At 52.3% G+C, this 14,890-nt stretch overlaps 1 protein-coding gene across 5 annotated transcripts in view; it reads right to left on the bottom strand.

Moving 5' to 3' along the window:
- Positions 1-226: 226 nt before the first annotated feature.
- LOC128331417 (cellular tumor antigen p53-like) overlaps positions 227-14,890 on the bottom strand; it is a 31,223-nt gene continuing 16,559 nt past the window's right edge. For all 5 annotated transcript variants that reach the window (XM_053264780.1, XM_053264784.1, XM_053264783.1 and 2 more), the window contains 7 exons: positions 13,314-13,491; positions 12,581-12,693; positions 12,173-12,282; positions 10,742-10,863; positions 9,342-9,433; positions 6,629-6,738; positions 227-6,325 (listed from right to left, as the gene is read on the bottom strand). In XM_053264780.1, the coding sequence (XP_053120755.1) occupies positions 6,235-6,325; positions 6,629-6,738; positions 9,342-9,433; positions 10,742-10,863; positions 12,173-12,282; positions 12,581-12,693; positions 13,314-13,491 (816 nt within the window). In that variant the 3' untranslated portion in view covers positions 227-6,234. The remainder of the gene's footprint in view (positions 6,326-6,628; positions 6,739-9,341; positions 9,434-10,741; positions 10,864-12,172; positions 12,283-12,580; positions 12,694-13,313; positions 13,492-14,890) is intronic.

Raw genomic sequence — 14,890 nt, 5'->3', positions numbered from 1 at the left:
AGATAAGGCTGAGAGAGCCTCCTGCATGAAACCTTGGAGAAGCCGCTGCCAGTCTGTGTAGATAATACTGAGCTAGATGGAGGGTCTAGGGTCTAGGCAGCTTCCAATGTCTTCCACTCATGGTAAAACTGGAATCTGAACTCAAGCCCCAGTGCTGGACTGACCCACTCCCACAGCAGGCACTCACTCACTCACTCACTCTTTGTAAAACACATTTCTGAAATGCTAAAGGATATTTTATTTATTATAAAAAGGGGGTCTAAAAAACTGAAAAATAAGCATACAAAAAACCTTCAAGAAAGAGTAATTGTAGAAATGGACTGGGGAGGGGGTGTAGCAGGAGGGAGCCAACAGAGGAAAGTTTATGGGGGGGGCCAAGCCGGGGGGGGGCCAAGAGCAGCATTTTAGTTTGGGGGTAAGGGGGGTTGCTGTGTAGTGAGGGAGAGGGTCTGCCCTAGAGGCCAGCCTCCAAATATTTAGGGAAATATTTCTCCCAATCCGCAGACCTTCCCCGACCCACAACCTATGGCTACATAAAATAGAACTGGGTCTTCTTCTAATACATGCACTGGTAATGCTTTAGGGTTCCCAGATGTTCTTGGACCTCAAACACGCACCTGGGGGATTGCGGTCAGGATACTAAGAAAGCACAGCATTTGGTAATCCTGAATTCATTGTATAATTCAGGATTATCAAGCAGCAAAACTTTCATTTTTTTTAAAAAAGGGTCCCTCAAAGGTTCTCAGTGCTCAGTGAAGAACATGAGCAGCTGCGTGAAAGGGAGCTTCATGACCCTTTGGGGTCGGGGGTCACAGTACAGCAAGGGCCTGCTCAGCAGCTCAAGTCTCAACCTTGGGGCCCCAGCTGTTGCTGAGCTGCAACTCCCACCCTTCACAGCCGCAATGGCCAAAGGGGTGCTGGGAGTTGTAGTCCATCACCATCTGGGGACCCAAGGTTGAGAACCCTGATTTAGATGCAGGCCACTCAGAAAAGAAAGTGCTGGCGAAAGCACCCCATATCCCAATCCCAAACAGCTGCCCAGAGAAAGGAAGTATGTCAGCAAGAGGTGAGGGAAAGTTGTCGGAGGAAGACGGGATGGGACGGAAAGGGGGTGGGGTGGGGGCCACCCGGGAGAATGAGTCTTAAGGGTGGGGTGCAGGGGGGAGGCAACACAAGGTGCATGGCTTTGGCAGTGACCTGTCTCAGCCCATTGGAATGTGGGCCTCCCTACAGAGGAGGGACTCACACAGGGTCTCTCAACCTTGGACCCCCAAATGGTTTTGGACTACAGCTTCCATCATTCCATCACAATGGCTGGGGACGATAGGATGGGAGTCCAACAACATCTGGGGACCCAAGATTGAGAACCTCTGGCCTTAGGGGAAGGAGCCACCTCCCATGAGAGAGGAACGTTGGCAGTCTTACCGTGAAGCTTCTTTCTTCTCAGTAGACGGAGGGTATCCCTTTAAATGGGCTGCGACGCCCACTCGCTCCATGAGACAGGATCGCGTGGCCTTTCAGCCTTCCCATGCTGCCTTGGAGTTAGCTCCTCACCAGTTCCGCGGCTGTTTGGCGGCAATGTGCCGAGAGGGAGAGCTCCAGCTTCAGAGATGTACGGGGAGGTCTATGTGAGGCAGAGAAATCGACGGAAGAGCAGCATGCAACAGAGTGAAGAGCAGGTAGAGATTCAATCATAAGCATGAGACAAAGCGTTAGTAACCAAAGACATAACAGTCCAAACATTCCAGGAAGGAACAACAGGGAAAGACCCAATCAAGTCGCCAGATCAGCCGAATCAGATCAGACCCACCTTCACGGGCAGGTCGGATACCCGCCGTCTCCTGGGAAGAAAGAACCTTCACGGTAAAACTACCAATGTTCCTTTCTCTCCCAGTAACAGAGGATATCCCTTTAAATGGGACATACCAAAGCAGTTGTCAGAGGGAGGGAAGCGATGTTAGAGGAAGGAAAGAGAGAGTTCAGACTGAGCCCACTTGCTGAAGCACCTTGCACCCGAAGGCTGCTTGGGCAGATTGATGCACTGAAAGCTTGTCGTGTCTCACAAACGGTGATACGGACATTCAGGTAGCGGCTTTGCAAATATCCTCGATTGGTGCATTAGCCGAGAAAGCTGCTGAGGAAGCAGCGCTCCTGGTAGCATGTGCAGTAATTCTGAGAGGTGGAGTCAGATTAAGTGATTCATAGGTGATGGTGATGCAGGCTTTAATCCATCATGCCAAGGAAGCTTTGGATGGTTGGAAGGATACAAACAAGGAGTCAGTGCCCCGGATCGCTTTCATCCGGCGGTGGTAGATCTTCAGTGCTTGTCTGACATTCAGAGTATGCCACAGGACCTCCTTACGATGGATGAGTTTGGGGCAGAAAGACGGCAGAGTGATGTCCTGGTTACGATGAAAAGAGGAATTGACCTTGGGCCTGAATGATGGGTCTGGTTTTAGGACCACTGAGTCCTGCTGAAAAACACAGAGGTGTTTGCGCATGGAGATTGCACCCAGCTCTGACACCCTCCTGGCAAAAGTGATAACCACCAAGAAAAGTACCTTATAGGTGAGGAACTTCAGTGACGTAGAGTGTAAAGGTTCAAAGGGTGCCTGAGTGAGAGCACTGAGCACCTTTGTTGAGCTTCCAGGTAGGGAACCTATGGACAACAGGTGGGGCAAGGTTAGATGCTCCTGTGAGAAAACGTTTGACATCTGGGTGCACTGAGAGAGTCCTTGGCCTGCGGTCGTTAAGACAGACAAGAGTGCTGAGGCCTGTCTCCTTAAGGTAGCTGGTTTAAGACCTTGGTCTAGGCCCGCTTGTAGAAAGTCCAAGAGCTATGCCACAGTTGTTTTGAGGGGGTCGATACGTCTAGACTTAGTCCATTTCAGAAGGGACCACATTGTCTGGTAGATATGTATCATAGATTGTCGGTGGAAGGAGAGAATGGTGTCCTGAGAGAATGGTGTCCTGGTGTCCCTTCGCTTGGAGTAGCCTCTAGCTGCTAGAATGGCACGCTCAGTAGCCAGGCATGAAGATGAAGCCAGGACAGATCGGGATGGAATAGTGGCTCCTGAGAGAAGGTCTCGATGATTTGGAAGTTCCAGCGGTGACACCACTGTCGTCTGGGCCAGAATGGTACCAACAGAATAAGAGGGTGATGCTGTTCTCCGAACCACTGCAAGATGCGTGGAATTAAGTGCTATGGGCGGGAATGCTTAGTTGAGACCCAGGGGCCAAGGTGTCACCAGGAAGTCTGTCCCTGATGCCTGAGGGCGCTGGTACCTGGTGAAGAAGGCTGGAGTCTCGCTGTTGTCATGCAGAGGTCAAGGTTTGGGTGGTTGAAATGTCAAGAGATCATCTGCAAGACTTCCGGGTCGAGGTGCCACTCCACCTGATCTACATGATGTCTGCTAAACCAGTCGGCCTGTGTGTTGTCCTGTCCCCCGCAAATGTTCCGCCTGGAGAGATGCTAGGTGACGTTCTGGTTTCCTCCATGAGGGACTATGAACGTGTGCCACCCTGTCTGTTGATGTACGTCTTGGTAGCCACGTTGTCTGTTTGTATCAAGATGTGGCAACCTGCTATGTTATCTGCAAAGTGGATAAGGGCCAGGCGGATGGCTCTCAGCTCCATCCAACTGATGGCACTGGCTGGCTTCCTTAGTGGGACTTTGAGGGGAGTGCCCCTGTCCAAGGCCGGTGATGACCACGAGTTCAGGGAGCGATGAAGAGAACGCTGCAGGGGAACTGGGATGTGTTTGGTGGCCGGAATATTGTCTTGATATTCATTCATTCGTTTCTATACCGCCCTTCCAAAAAAGGCAGGAGGGCCCACTAGAGAGGCCTGGAATGCCACCTGGCCCACGGGACAACGTTGAGGCAGGATATCATGCTGCCCAGCAGTTGAACTAGGGTCATTAGGTCAGCCTGTTGATGTGGTTGAACTGCCTGGATCAGCGTATGTAGCTTGTGACTTGGTGAATGTCCGCCTGGGCTTGACTGAGAGAACACAACCTGACCAGGCGATCGTCTAAGTAGGAGTAAATATGAAGGCCCTGAAGGCACATGTGGGCAACCAGCGCTACCAATAGTTTGGTGAATAACCTGGGGGTGGATGAGAGCCCAAAGGGTAGTGCCAGGTACAGATAGTGTTTGCTCATGAAGGCAAACCTCAAGAACCTGTGATGGGGAGTGAAGATCGGGATGTGGAGATAGGTGTCCTGGAGATCTACTGTCAAGAAGTCTCAGTTCTGGATGGCCTGGACGATGGTCCGCAGGGTATCCACCTGGAATTTGCATTTCTTTATGAACTTGTTGAGACTCCCCAGATCTAACACGGCCCTCGAAGAACCATCCTTTTTTTGAACTAAGAATAAAACCGAGTAAACACCCTGCCATGACTGTTGATGGAACTTGTTCTATTGCAGAGTTGCAGGAGATGATGGATGGCTTGCAACATCAGGGCGTGTTTGGGGGTGGGGGTGTGGATCTGAAGATCTCTCTCGGCGAAGATTGGAAGTCCAGGGAGTAGCCATCCTGAAGAGTGTTCAGGACCCAGGTGTCCTGTGTGGAGAGGCACCAGTGTTGAATGAATTCTGAGAGCCATCCCCCTACAGGTGGTGGTCCAACGTCATTGCTGGGTCTGCTTTCAGCCAAAGTTCTGAACAGGTAATTGGTTGTTGAATGTCTGACTTGGCTGGCTAGGTCTGTTGGACTGTGAGAATTTGGAGCCCCACTGTTGGCATCAGGCTGGGCGGGTGCAGCCGGAGTCACGTGAGTTGTTGTAAGTGGCTCTGCCAGAACGAAAGGTCTAGAGTCCAGAGATGGTACCGGAGATGACAGCATGGGCTTTTTCTCTAGTTTCCACCAGCACTTGATCGAAAAAAGCCCCAAATAGTTTGGCACCGTGAAATTTTAGATTTAAAGTCAACATTCCAAGACTTAAGCAATAGCTCCCTATGTACCACTGCATCCGCCACAATGGCCCAAATATTGCAGGGAATATGGTGCCGAGTATTACATGGAATTTAGGATGGCGTCTGCCATGAAGGCTGCTGCCTTAGAAATCCTGGATAGGCCCTGTTTGAGCTTATGCTGGCCCGGGAGTAGCTGCCCCAGTAGGTCTTTGACCCATACCAAGGAGGGTCTGGCAAAAACTGAAGTAGCAGCCGATGACTTAAGGGCGTAGGCTGAAGCTTTGTGTGACTTCCTCAATATATAGTCGCTCTTCCTATCCTCAGGTGACATGAGACATTCTCCCCCTCCTCAGAGAGGACCGCACCTGAGATCAGAGATGCCACTGGTGCACCGACCAGAGGAACCGCCAGCTGGTCCTGAATGTCTTTAGGTAAGCTTAAAAAAAAAAAAAAAATCAGGAAGGGTGCCAGGCGCTTTTGAATGCGGAGCTCTTACTGATGCGGAGTCTGTTCTGGACACTGAAGATTGTCAGCGTCTATGGCTTGCAGAGCCTAGCCACTCCTGAGATGGAGCCTGATAGGCTCGTCTTTTGGGCTGCACAAACATGATCCCTGTGCATCCTAATCATTCCTCTCATCAACCTAGTCCGAGAGGGAGGGCGTGGGTCCTCGTTGCTGCATGGTCTCAAGAGAGAAGAATAGCAGCGGGGAGAGAGGGCAGGCAGATGGAAAGCGAACGTAGAAGTAAAAGAGAGATGTTTTTTATTATTATATTTAATTTTTAGGAAAGGAGTCCAAAGAAGGGCAGTTGAGGAGGGAATGAAGGCAAAGGCAGCAGTGGAAAAAAATTAAGAGAAAGGTGGAAGGCCGTGAAGGCGAAAAAAGGCTGGAGCTGCTCAAGTGAGATCCATGTTGGAGCGAGACAGGATCGAAACTGGGGCGGAGCTACACTGAGGCAGCATGGGAAGGGAGAAGGGTCATGGGATCCTGTCTCATGGAGTGAGTGGGCATCACAACCCATTTAAAGGGATACCCTCCATTACTGGGATAACGGAGATGTTTCTACTGACCAGGAGGGGAGGGGCAAGAGAGTTATCCCTGCTCAGTCATACGGGCAGCAGTGTCAGCGGGAGATGGGCCTCAAGAGCCCACCCTCAGCCCACCCTCCTTTCCCTCTTCCTTTGGGCCAAGAGAGAGATACCTCCTTTTGCACATTGTTTTCTAGTCTTCTTCTAGAAAGACGAGTCAGAGGAGGGGTGGGGAGGGAGAAGGAAAAGGCTCAAAGTCAGCCACAGGGTGGGGGAGAGACGGAGGGACTAGTCGGAATCCTGCGACTCGTCCTTCACCATTAGCTTCTTCCCATGGGACGGAGAGGGCACTTTCTCCTGCTTCCGAGCCTTCAGGAGCCTTCAGAGAGAAAGAAAAACCGCCATTACAGAAGAATGGGCAGGAGTGCTTCAAGGAAGCAAACCGTGCCAGGTGGCTCAAGCCAGCCAGCCAAGCTGCATTCTGCAAGGAAGAACCCGAGGAAGCTCCCTTCGAGGGCCGTTGCCAGCCTGACTGCAGGGGAAGGAAGCAGCAGAGGGGGAGGAACCCCGCTTCCCCGTGGGCAGCTGCTGGAATTGCCTGCCCCAGAAGACACTGCGCGGGCAGAACTTTGGATCCTGCCCTCTCCCACCAGGAAGCAAGCAGGTGGGGTTGACTACTCACCCTTTGGCCGGCTTGCATCGGCTCCTGGACTCCTCTTGGAGTTTCGAGTCTTTGAATTCAAAGGCATCGTTGATCTCCTTCAGCTTGAGGTAGCGCTCACGCCCACGGATCTAGAAAGGGAGGGTGGGAAAGCATGGCCAGCTGCCAAATGGGGGAAAGTGCCAACCTCGGCCCCCTATGCCCTCGGAGGGGAGGAGCGGACACTGGCCGGGTGCCCCGATGTAACCCAGAACTGCTCAGCAAGGTCAGTGATATCACAACTGCTCTGATACGAGCTTCAGATAATAGACATAGGAGGATGGTTTGGGGTGAAAAACCATGGGTCCCCATTTTTCTTGGACTACAACTCCCATCACCCACAGTGGCCCAAGACCCTAAAATACTCCCACACTTTGAGAGGGATGTGATAAACTGGAATAGGTTCAGAGGTCAGCACCAGAGATGATGAGGGATGCACAGGAGCATAGGAAGATGCCTTAAAGTCAGACTCCTGATCCCTCCAGCTCAGTCTGGTCTACCCAGACTGGCAGCGGCTTCTCCAAGGTTGCAGGCAGGAGTTTCTCCCAGCCGGACCTGGAGATACTGCCAGTAATTGAGCCTGGGACACCTTCTGCAAGCAAGCAGATCCCCTAGCGCTAAGCTGTGGCCCCATCCCCTAAGGGGAATATTGTATAGCGCTGACACGTGGTCTACCATCCAAATGCAAACCAAGGCAGACCCTGCTTAGCAAAGGCAACAATTAACACTTGTCAAGAACTGTCCTCCTTCCATGGTTTCTCAAGGAAATCAAGACCCATGGGGAACGAGCCGGGTATGTTTAGGCTGCAGAAGGTAGGGATGTTGGTCGCAGCTCAGTGGTAGAGCATCTGCTTTGCATGCAGAGGGTCCCAGGTTCAATCCTTGGCAGCATCTCCAGCCAGGGCTGAGAAAGACCCCTGTCAAGCAGTGGAGAGCCACTGCCAGTCAGTGTAGACCAGGGGTTCCCAACCAGGGTTCCTCCATGAGTTTCTGAACTACAACTCCCATCATCCTCCACCACAATAAATTGTAGCTGAGAATGATGGGAGTTGTAGTACATCAGAATCTGGAGGAGCACAGGTTGGGGACCCTGGTGTAGACAATACTGAGCTGGATGGACCAAGGGTCTGACTTGTGTTCCTAACAACTGCGATGAATATTTATACTGTATACCACTCTTCAACCACAGTTCTCAAAGTGGTTTACATTGAAAAATAAAATAAAATAAAATAAATAAATAAATAAATAATACATAAACATGATGGTCCCTTGTTCTCAAAGAGCTTACAATCTAAAAAGCAACATAAGGCAGATACCAGCAAGAGCCACTGGAGGGATGCTGTGCTGGGGATGGATAGGGCCAGTTGCTTTCCCCCTGCTAAACAGAAGAGAATCACCAGTTTAAAAAGGAGCCCCTTTGCTCAGTTAGCAGGAGTTCCAAAGACTAAAGGAAGATATGTGAGCTGTCCTCAAATACCTTTGCACAGCTGCATCCCTTTCCTGAGAAGGCAGATCTGGCTAGTTACCTACACCCTAGTCATGTCATGACTACCGTAACATGCTCTACGTGGGGCTGCCCTTGAAGAATATTTGGAAACTGCAGCTAGTGCAGAATGTGGCAGCTGGGATCATATTACACCCCTTTTGAAAGAGCTATATTGGCTGCCAACTTGTTTCCAGGTCCAATTCAAGGTACTGGTTTTGACCTTTAAAGCCCTTAACGGTTGGGGCTCTGGGTATCTGAAGGACTGCCTGCTCCCAAGAGTTTCTGCCCATGTGCTGATGGTGAGAGAGGCTTGGCTGTCGTGCATATGGGGCAGGGCCTTCTCAGTCATTGCCCCCAGACTTTGGAATACTCTCCTGGCTGGCATCTGCTCCTCAGCCTCCATCACAGTTCTTTAGAAAACAAGTGAAATCCTGGCTTTTTAAGCCAGGCTTTTATATGACTGACTGTTTTTGTTGCTGCTGCTCTGTATTTTACGTATGTTTTTTTAAAAAAATTTTAATTAGATGTGTACTTTTACATTCCGATTTAATATTTTTATTGTGTAACTGTTTTATAGTCTTAGATTGTTTTGAAGGTTCTGTAAACTGCCCTGAGAATGTTTTAGTGAAAAGTGGCATAACAGTTCGATAAATAAATAAATAAATAAAAATATCTGGAGGGCTGTCACAGAGGAAGGAGGAGGAGGGGACTTGTTCTCTGTGGCTCCCAAGGGCAGGACTAGAACTCAGGCCTTGGAATGACAAGGAAGGGAAGCAGATTCAGGCTCCACATTAGGAGGAACTTCTCTGGTTCTTATGGTTGCCTTTGCGGGCATGTTTTCTCAAGGCTTTTATTATTTTTAATGTTTTCATGTGATTTTATGGAGTCCCACTGCATTTTAACTTTTGTAAACTGCCTTGGGATGAGCTTTATGAAGGCAGACAGGATAGAAATTCAACTATAAATAAAGAGATCACCCTGATCGACAACCCCCAGGCATCCAACAGGTCTCCTCCTGAAAAGAGGGGGTGGCCACTGTAACCCTTAGGCCAGGGTTGGGATTCTAATCACTGGCCAAGCATGACAATAGCCAGCCCTCCCCCCACTTCCCTGGATGAGGCCAAGCAGAATGAATCGTGCAAGCGATCTCCAGCTTGTAGAGATGCATGCAAGGCGTCAGAGTGCAGCTTTTTGCCAGCCGCTTCCCACCTGGAGAGTGTAAATCTCATTGTCCGCATTGTCCTTGGAAGTTCCTGCAACACGTTTCTTGGAAGGCTCAGAACGGCTGTCTGGCGGAAGAGCTGGGGAAAGAGACGGGAGAACATAAGAACAGAACCAGCTGGCCCCACCCAGTCCAGCACCCTGTTTCCTCCAGTGCCCGACTGGATGCTCCCAGGAAGTCCATCAGCAGAGCACGAAGGCGATCCTCCAACTTATCCCCAAACAGCTGATATAGTGTCTCTGACTATGGAGGCTCCATTTTGTCACCACGGCTAATAGTCACTGATTTGTCCAATTAATTGCCCTTTGAATCCATCACAGCCAATTACCTTTGGGGCCCAAATCCCTCAAAGATTGCCTGCTGCCCCACCAGTCTCCTGCACTGAGTAGGGGGCTGCTGTAGAAGACCTCCAAGGTCCCTCCCAACCTAAGATTATACCAGTATGCCTGAAGGCAAAAACTGGTATTTCTCCAAAAAAAACCAAACCAACCAACCAGAAATGTCCTCCAAAATATAACAATATTTCAAAATGCTCCATTTCACAGGAGCATTTTAAGTAAAATGGCAAACGTCTTTCTTTAAAAAAATAGTCTGGGTGATATTATTCTATAGGTGGACCACGTTATCTGTGGGGGTTCCATTTCCACTTATCTGTGCGGGTAACAAGACACTAAGTCAACAGCAATTGGGGGGTTAGGTTCCTGGAAGCGAAAAATGGCAGAAATCAGAGCCACAGAATGGCTTTGTTCAGCAAAATGGTGGCTGGAGGTGATCTCTGGCCACCCAGGTGCCGTGGAAAATGTTCATGTGGTTGTATGCATGTGGCAATGACAACACGAAAACTGAAGGGCCAGGTTGGAGAGCATTATAACAGAACATAAAACAGGAGAAAGGGAACCTCTGGTCGAACTTGATGTGAATATAGGGCTGAAGACACGACGTTCTGGGCTCTTGGCCTGATCACCTTCAGAGAGGAAAGAAATATTTCGGAAGCAGTACTACCATTCCCATGGGGCTGAAATGGCAGCGTAGACTCTACGTCCCTTGCAAACTGATTCCTGTTTCTTCAAGAGTGGTTTGTGCGTCTCTAGTGGGTCACCCCTTTGGGCTCTGTGTCTTGGGGTGACCCCAAGGGTGGAGGGCGCCAGGTCCTGCTGACGGCTCTCCTGTTCTTGGGGACCGCGTGCGCCCAAAGCGGCATTGATGTCAGACGCAGGGGGCGTGGCCAGTAATGGGGAAAGGTCCACTCAGCCCAGGCGCTCAGCTCTACCTGCCGGATGGGGGTCGGCCCACAGGCAGCACGGCGCTCGTTCAAGTGGGGTGGGGAAGAGGAGCAACGGAAGTTGCCAGGCCACTACTGAGAATGAGGACAGAAAACTGAGTTTACCCCGTTTGGGTTTTCCGCCAGAGCTAGAGGCTTTCAGGAAGCTCTCCTCTTCCGACCTGCGGTCCCGCCCAGGACAAGCGCAAACCCGGACTTCAAAGCAGCGGCGTCCCAGGAGCAGCCCTCTGTGCGAAAAGCAGGGCGGAAGAGAGGGGCAGACACGTCAAGGCCCTGCAGAAGAGTGTCGGTGCGACAGTGCGGTCCACTTTGCACAAGCGAGGCAGGAATCCCACCCCACCCGCCCTCAGTACCGTTCAGTCTCACATATGGTGTCAAACATCCACAAAAGGGCACAGTGCAGGAGCTGATCTGGGGTGCAAATGCTAACCTCTTCCCACAAATGGAGTTCAAAGGCTCAACTCCCCGTAGACTGGGGAGGCGATGCTGAAGCTCTCCAGGTCTTGTCGGACATCGTGCCCAGGGGCAATAAAATTGTGGTTGGGCGTGATGGGAGCTGTAGTTCAACAACAGCTGGAAAGCTTCATATCGACCACCCCTGAGCTAGATGGTGTTTCCTAGACTACCCCACGTTCTTCCCCAAGAACCGAGGCTCCTAGCCTCCTCTCAAAACCAGCAACCCCTCCCATTCCTTCACCTCCAGAACCGAGGAGTCCTGCCTAAGGATATGCAGAACCAGTTCACTTGCAAACCGGGCCAGTTCGAGCAGATTCGTCAAACCGATCGGCCCAGCCAATCAGTTCGACCACACCGGTTCACTTTGCTGTGGTTCAGTCAGCATGAGAAACAAATTTGGACCCAAGTGCACCAAACAATCCATGCACACCCCTAGAACTGGTTCCCAGTCCCTCCACTCTAGGACAGGTTTTTCAACCTTGGGTCCCCAGATGTTGCTTCCATCATTAAAAAAGGCCACTGCTGCTGGGGATGATGGGAGTTGGAGTCAGTGTTCCCTCTAACAATGATTCCCAGATGTTGTTGACTACAACTCCCAGAATCCCCAAGCAAAAGCCATTGCAGCTGGGGATTCTGGGAGCTGTAGTCAGCAACATTTGGGGATCCTTGTTGGAGGGTACACTGGTTGTAGTCCAAGTCTGGGGACCCAAAGCCAAGGACTGCAGTGCCCTAGAACTCAATATGGTGCTTAGTGGTGGGAAATGGGGAGATAGGAAGCTGCCTTAGACAGAGTCAGACCATTGGTCCATCTAGCTCATCACGGTCTACACTGACTGGTAGCAGCTCTCCAAGGTTACTGACAAGAGACACCCCCCCGCCCCAGCCCTACCTGGGAGTGAATCTGGGACCTTCTGCATGCACTCTTCTGCTAAACTATGACCTCATCCCCCAAGGGGAATATCTTACAGTGTTTACATGTCGCGTCCCATCCAAATGCAAACCAAGGCAGACCCAGCTTAGCAAAGGGGACAAACCATGCTCGCTGCCACAAGACCAGTTCTCCCAAGGGTGGCTACTCACTGGGGCGTCTCCAGGGTGATGATGGCCAAGATGGGGCGCCTGTTCATGCCCCCCATGCAGGAACTGTTGCACATGAAGTTGTACAGGACCGGGGTGTAGTCCGTCCCCACCTGCAAGGGAGAAGGGGAATTACGCACAGACACCGCCCCACCGCAAGCCAAGGGGGCAGCTCCAGAGGGGAAAGGGAGGCGGGGGGCAAGGGAGGGGCAGGCAGGCAGGGGGAAAGCTTCACAAAGGGGGGGGGGAGAGCGTGGATGGTGCTGGCAGGCTCATGCAGGGAAGGAGAAGAGGAGGTGGAGGGAAATGCTGCCTGCAGATTCAAAACCGGGCCGGAGACGCCGCTGGCTGCAGGCCTCCAGCAACTAGGACGGATCAAGGACCTTCCCTCCCACTGGTCTCCCCAATAACCTGGGGGATCTCGTAGGGGACGACAACACTATGGCGCTGGGTATTCGGATTCAAGAAGTAGCAGGCCTGCTGGTTTCCTTCCACAAGGATCAGGTGCTGAGCTGTGTTCTTGTCTGTCAGAAGACACAACTGAGGTCAGTGCGGGGAGAGGACGGGGTGGCTGGTTCATAGAGGGGAGGTGGGGCGTGCCGGGGGGGGGAGGAGGAGTGGGGCTTGGTTCCAGCCAGGTCGCTGCTGCAGAACCTGTTTCAGGGACAGAGCTGGCCCCTGGAGTGTGCAATATGATTATAGGAACATGGCCCCTGAGATCGTGCAGAGTGCCCACCCCTCACCAGTGAAGGCAGCTCCTCTCCCCCGCCCCAGCCTTATATTTTGGCCTCCCCCATGAGATGCAACTTGGCTCACTCGTTTGAGACACCTCAATTTACAGACACTCTGCTCCAGCACCCAAGAACGTAGCTTGTGTGTCTTTTCTTGGTGGGAGAACATGTGCAGAATTCTGACATGGGGGGGGCAGGAGTGAACCGATGCCCCCCACAGCTCCAACCTCCTCCAGCGCACCAAGGCTCCGTGTGAAAAACTGAGATGGTGCCCCTGAGCAACTGCAGAGTGTCTTTCCTCACCACTGATGAATCGCCAGGTAAATATTGGGGGCGGGCGAGACGGAGCCCGTGGTGCATTCGGGGACCCACCTTCCAGGCCTCTGTGTGTGTGTCGTCGTCCCCCCACTCACCCTCACTGGTGCGCTCATGGTGCGGGCAGCGCTTCACCACTTCGGAAAGGTGCTCGGGCTTCTTGAAGACAGCCGTGGCGCGGATTACGGTGCGGGGAGGCAGCGGGCTGGACACCTTCACGAGGACTGGGCAGGTCTTTTCCATCTGGCAAAACATCTTCTTGAGGGTTGGCGAGTACTGCATTCGGGGTGGGGGGGGCAGGCGAGGGAAGAGGAGGGGGTTACGAGCGCTGGGACGTGTCTGGTGGACACCCCCCCCACCCCCCGCGGCTCTCTATGGGACCCAGGCGCTCCACTCTCACCTCGCCCCCCCCATCTACATGAACTCACAAACCCCAGACCCCAACACCCCCTCCCCTCCCACACAAAAAATTCCATGTACAGACCCTGAATACCTTCAACAGCCAACCATGTTGGTCCTCCCCCCCCCCAGATCTGCACAGTTCTCCTTCCCTAATCGATACCCTCAAATCCATGACTCCCCAGGCAGGTCTCCTATAATCAAGGAGCACCCCAGAGTTTTTATGCATCTCATCCCCACCCACTAAAGCAAGCCAGGCACCGATCCACACCCCTTTAAAAGGGGGGGGACACACCCGGGCCCAGTCCTCCCCTCAGCAAAGTCCACACCTCCACGCACTGACCTTTTCTTCCATCATTGCAAGGAGGGGGAATTTGAGTTGGGGGGGGGAGAAGCTCTCTAACCAAGCAGCCCCCACCCCCCCCCAGCAAACATGGGCAGCAGCAGCAAATCAGCAGAACGGCTGGCAGGAAGGCCCAAGCAGGGAGCGTGTTGGGACTTGCCTGGCGATTTGCAGGAGAGCGAGGTGTGGCGAGGGGGGGCCGCGGCCATAAGGCCCCCGCCTCCCCACATTCGGTCTCCAGTCCAGAAGGGAAGCAGGGAGGGCTTTTGTCTGTCGGCTGCCCTGTCTCAAGCCAACAGGGGAGAGTCAAGCGGGAACTAACGAGGGATGAGCGGGCAGATCTCAGCCGCCGACCATGTGGAAAACGACGGAGAGGCGGTGGAAACTACAACCGGTAAGTCAGCTGAGGCTGGGGAACTCAGGGGCACAATGCCTCCCCCCCACACACACACACACACAAATGGAGCTCTGGACCCTTGCCGGGGCAAAAGCAGCTACAGGCTGGGGAGGGGGCAGGGTTAAAAGGCTGAACAGAAGGGTCCCCCACTCCTAAGGGTGCCCTATTCTGGCTTTCCAGATCCGGGTGCCTAATTTGCATATAATGTATACTGGCTGGGAAATGATTTTTGAGCAGAAGAGTGACGGCACGTTTTGCTCCATAACTCCGCTTCCACAAGGGCTGGAGCTTAGCTTTTTTCCTTTTTCCTTTGAAATGAAAGCTGAAATCCGGGCAAATCTGGGTAGGCTAAGCAACCTGGGTGAGAATCCGGGCGAAACCTGGAATTCCGGGGTGGGGGGCAACCCACTCCATTTGTGCTCCCAACACAATGGGAATTATAGTCTCAACAACATCTGGGGACCCAGGGTTGAGAACCCCCACCTTACAGCCATAAATAGGAGCTCTGTATTTACACAGAGTTGTAAATAATAATG

Source organism: Hemicordylus capensis, chromosome 6 (assembly GCF_027244095.1).
Source record: "Hemicordylus capensis ecotype Gifberg chromosome 6, rHemCap1.1.pri, whole genome shotgun sequence".
NCBI lineage: Eukaryota > Metazoa > Chordata > Lepidosauria > Squamata > Cordylidae > Hemicordylus > Hemicordylus capensis.
Note: the sequence above shows the minus strand (reverse complement) of the source record. Positions and strands in the feature narration are given on the sequence as shown.